General features: G+C 40.4%; 1 protein-coding gene across 1 annotated transcript in view; it reads right to left on the bottom strand.

The window, feature by feature from the left end:
• Window positions 1–3593, bottom strand: part of LOC106323127 — a 6448-nt gene extending 2855 nt beyond the window's left edge. Inside the window, exons 1-2 of the mRNA XM_013761293.1 lie at window positions 3451–3593; window positions 3203–3348 (exon numbers count right to left, since the gene is read on the bottom strand). Coding sequence (XP_013616747.1) covers window positions 3203–3348; window positions 3451–3484 — 180 coding nt within the window. The 5' untranslated portion in view covers window positions 3485–3593. The remainder of the gene's footprint in view (window positions 1–3202; window positions 3349–3450) is intronic.
• Window positions 3594–4910: the final 1317 nt, after the last annotated feature.

The following is a 4910-nucleotide window of genomic DNA, read 5'->3' as shown; positions in this document are numbered from 1 at the left end:
CTTCTCTCTCAGACACGGAAACCAAGGAAGCCGCAACGGCAAAAATGAGCTCGTTCTACCGTTGTTTCTCCGGCACGGTTGGTGCGTTCTCTTCCTAGTGGAAGCTCCTCCTCGTCCTTGTCTCTGGCCGACGATTGTGCTCCTTTCACCGACGTCGAGTTCGTTTGAGTTTTTCCGATGGCTCTGCTCCCGCTACCTCCCTCCGCGCCGATGAACCAGGATCTGGTCTTCTCTCTCGCTCGCCGTCGGTGGATGTTTGCTTCGGTGCTGTTAAATCCTCTTCACCCACGAGATCCACCTGACCCACCGGACCCAACGGTTACATCCCAATCAAAGCCACCGTCTTCATCCTCTCTTCGAGATCTTCACCAGACGCCGCCTCACTCCTCCCCACCTATTTCACTTCCCTCCATCTCCACCTCCGGATTTAGGGCATCATGTTTCTTCCACGAGATCTACTACCGTGGGTCAAGAACAGAGACAACTCAGATCTGTCTCACCGGAGGAGGAGCTTTCCTCTCCATCGTACATGTATCTCCTTCGTCAAGCACCGCTATGGTTTTGGTATGCTCCGGTGAACACAATGCCCCATCAGTCGATGGTTCATCTTCCTCTCACGGTGGTCTTAGCTTCCACTCCGACTCTGGTGAAACCCTAATCGGGAGCTCTTTTGTGAAGGATCGCATATCCTTTGAGTCTCCTCTTACTGCATCTCATCGAAACCTTATTTCAATATCCAAGCAGTTAAGGCTTCAACCCGACTATTCCAAATCTCACTGCCTCTCATCCGATGCTTACTCACTCACGCTCAACGGAAACGAGTACGATGACAGTTTGCTCAAGTTTCTTCCGGTTACAATAAGTTGGCCTAGACACGGTAATGTCAAGGTCCGAGCTTCTGACCCGATTAAACCGTATACTTCGTCACCAAACTCCATTGTCCTAAGCTCTTCGAAAGTGAAGCTAGAGTTAGAGATTCACCTAGTCTCTTGGGTAAGTCTTGCAGTTTTTAGAGCTGTTCGTGTGCGTTTCAATGATAAATCCAGGCAATTAAGGCCTTTTGATACTATTGCGGTTGAGATAGACTCTCCTGCATCCCTCTCCACGAGAGGTGAATATTTTTTGGTGTTCAAGCCAGTATTGAACTCCTCCAAATCCCTTTCACTAGGGTATTTCAACGTCGTCTCAGACTATTTGAAGCTCTTCCGAACTGTGGTTTCAAGGATTCAAGTGAAGATTTTCTGCCGATCTCTCAACTTTGAGCAAGCCTCTCCTTTAAACACTTCTATCTCATGTGTTATTGCTTTACTGCTTCTTCTTTTGTTCATTGTACCGTCGAAACTACTCCGGTTTGTAATCGTTGAGACCTTTTAGATTTAAATTAATGAAATTTGTGACAAAAAAAAAGTGCATATCACTTGTTTGGATTCAGGTTGGAAATGGTTTAGAAGGGAATAATCCTTTCCCCGATTACAAGATGCTGGGATTATGGTGTAGCACATGATTTTGAAGAAAAACAGCAATGCCCGAGTTTGTTGGCGGTTAAACAGAAGGAAGACAACAATAAGAAAAACCAAAGATTGCATGAATAAAAAGAGAAGTCATAAAATTACTACAACAGAGTTTGAAGTTCAAAATACAAGTACAAACTTAAATATAGCAGAGTTTTTGATAAATAAAAATTTAAATACTGATAAATAAAAGCTTAAATAAACATCCACGGGGCTACGACAACAGAAGCTAGCTAGTCCCAACCCCTACGGTGTTTCGTCGGCCGCATCAGATGTTTATTCGGCCACACCGGCTTTATGCTTTTTGAGATAAGGTTCTTCAGAGCTTCCCCAGCCTGATCCTCCATCTATTTGCCGTCCTGGACATTAAGAGCTTTCTGGTTTCTTCATGTCCTCAGTTTCCAAGAGAAGTTTGCCATGCGTGTCCAGCTTCTTAGGTGTTTCTTCTTCTTCTGCGGCGGCATGGGCTTCAGAGATTTTGCTAGTTTCAAGAGCAAAACTGGCTGCGCCTCTATCCATAAGCAATCCGGGCCATTGAGGGGTTTCGGGTTTGTTGATGTCCAGAGTCGGAGTGACTAAGAGAATATGGTAACGAATGTCATCCAATCTTTGAAGCATATTGATGTAGTAGGCGGCACCTATGAACTGATCTGCGAACAGGACCAAACTAGCGTCATAACTACTGCACTGAGGAGAGTCCCTTGCCAATAAAAACATGTCATTTAACATTCTGATACGTCTCGAGGCTTTATCCCCTGGAAAAAGGAAAAAAAAAAAAATCAAATAAAATGCAAGTGAGAGTAACATATAAAGACGGGAAAAAAAAAAGAGAGGGGGAAATGATCACACCTCCGGGAAGAAAGTAGATTCTGGAAGTCCACGTCTTGTCACCACCCAGTAAGGCAGACCCTTTCTTGTCATCATCATCATCATCAAGATAGGCCCAGATAGTAATATTATCACTAAAATACCTTTCAACAAGAGCTGATGAGATAGAGTGGTAGATCTCATCAGGAGTGGAAGAAGGAGGGAAAGGGTAATCCACGGCATCCCAGAAGACGGCTGTCCTAGGCCCTCTGACGGTTGGGATACGCTCTGAGCCATACATACATGCAATAAAGAGAGGTTAAATAAAATACCATTTTATAATAAATTTTCAAAAAATAGAAAAATCTAGAAACAATTTGGGGTCTTACCGGAGAAATCTACCATCTTGGAGACATCTTCTTTGATCTCTACATACTTTTCAAAGGAGATATCATACTCAGACGCATGAGAAGCATATAATTCTTTGAATCTAGGCTTTCCTCCACCTAAAAATCGAGCATTCTCAAGTAGAGAGGCTACACTAAAGAGAAATTCTTCATCAGGGGGCGGCGGCTTTACTAGAAGAACATTGTGACGCCTTGATTGCAAACAGTGCAGAACCCTATGTAACTCCCTTTTTGGTTTTGCAATTACAAAATAATTCGCTGGTCCTGGTCCAATACACGATGCGTGACGAATCATATACAAAGTGATATCGAGCACTTTGTAACCAAAAGCACAATAATACTCGCCTACAAACAGAGAAAGAAATCCGATTAGATATAATAATTTAAAATAGAAACGACGACGGGCGAGCAAAGGAGAGAGAGAGTGGTGTGACCTTGGCCTAAGAAGTCATTAGTTACTATGGCCTCGCAGTTGATTTGCTCAGAATACAGATACACGTCTATATACCCATTACGAAAGCCCATTACATGAAGAGCTTTTAAGATATCGCCAAAAACAGGATCAAGATCATCGGTAGGGATTGGGTAGTCATCTATGTTCCAGTACACGAGCGTCTGCCTCACTATAAAAGCAAAAATTAGAAAAAAAAAAGAAACCATTACTTCCGCTATAATCGAATCAGATGAAATCTAACAAACAATTTTAGGAGGGTAAGAGATCTTACAGGCCTCAAAACCGATGGTATCGTCTTCGCCCATGGTTCTGCGGAGATGGCGATGGGAATTGGAGAGACCTTCCTTCTAGCTGCTTTGGATGCTTTTCTTCACGGACGGATGAGAGAGAGAGAGAGAGAGAGGGAGAGAGAGAGAGAGGCGGCACTTTGTAAACACAAGCGCCGTAAGATTTGCCTACAAACAACAACAGAGAAACAAGTCCGATTACAATATATATATATATAATTTAAAATAGAAACGATGACGAGCAAAGGAGAGTGAGGAATTTACTTTCGGGTAAAGTCCAGTCGACTACAGCCTCCTCCCTGTTGATTTGCTCAGAATACAGATACACGTCTATATGCCCATTACGAAAGCCCATTACATCAAGAGCTTTTAAGATATCACCAAAAACAGGATCAAGCTCATCGGTAGTATCTACAGGGATTGGGTAGTCATCCATGTTCCAGTACACGAGCGTCTGCTTCACTACACACAAACGAATTTACGAAAAAATTAGAAAAAATAAACCATTACTTCCGCTATAATCGAATCAGATGAAATCTAACAAACAATTTTAGGAGGGTAAGAGATCTTACAGGCCTCAAAACCGATGGTATCGTCTTCGCCCATGGTTCTGCGGAGATGACGATGAGAATTGGAGAGACCTTCCTTCTAGCTAGGGGTTAGATCTTGCTTTGAATGCTTTTCTCCACGGACGGATGAGAGAGCTAGGCTGCAGCTTGCTGAGATATCTATGAGGGCATGTTTTTATATCCCTCTTGGATCTCAATTTTTTTTTTTAAAAAGGAAAATATCAAGGGTGCTGACATATTTTCTGCTGACATATTTTCAACGGAACGGATCTGTGTGCATTCTTTTCCTTTTTTTTGGGGAAACCCTAAATAAACCAATAAATGCTAAAAAAAAACGTAAATAAATAAGTAACCCAAGAAATTCTATTGTCTATACCAAACGTGAACCCCCTCTATATGTCTGATCATCTTAATTTCTTAGAAGGACTGTTTATTTATTTATAAAAAATGGATATATAAGTTAACGTGAATTTTTTTACAATGTACTTATATTTAGTTTATTTGTTTATTAATGTTATATATATATATATGTATATATATTATTGTAATGGAGATATATGATATATTAGTTACTAATATATTCCAAAATTCTTACTAAAATAATATTTATACATAAAGTTTATTTTATGTAAAATTTATTAGCTAATACCATATTTAAAAAGTCTTTCCAAAAATTATAATGTTTTATAAGGATATTTTACATATAATTAAATTGATGTCATGCCATCTTTTTTTGAAATCCATGTCATTATTTTTTAGTGATAATGAATGTAAAAAAGACACTTGTCAAAACCACTTATCAAATAATGTATAGGGGATTCACAAAGTTTCAAAGATTTGATATTAAAAATGTTAGACTAAAACTCAGTGTTTTG

Source organism: Brassica oleracea, chromosome C2 (genome assembly GCF_000695525.1).
Source record: "Brassica oleracea var. oleracea cultivar TO1000 chromosome C2, BOL, whole genome shotgun sequence".
NCBI classification, from domain to species: domain Eukaryota; kingdom Viridiplantae; phylum Streptophyta; class Magnoliopsida; order Brassicales; family Brassicaceae; genus Brassica; species Brassica oleracea.
This window is presented reverse-complemented; position numbering and strand designations above follow the sequence as displayed.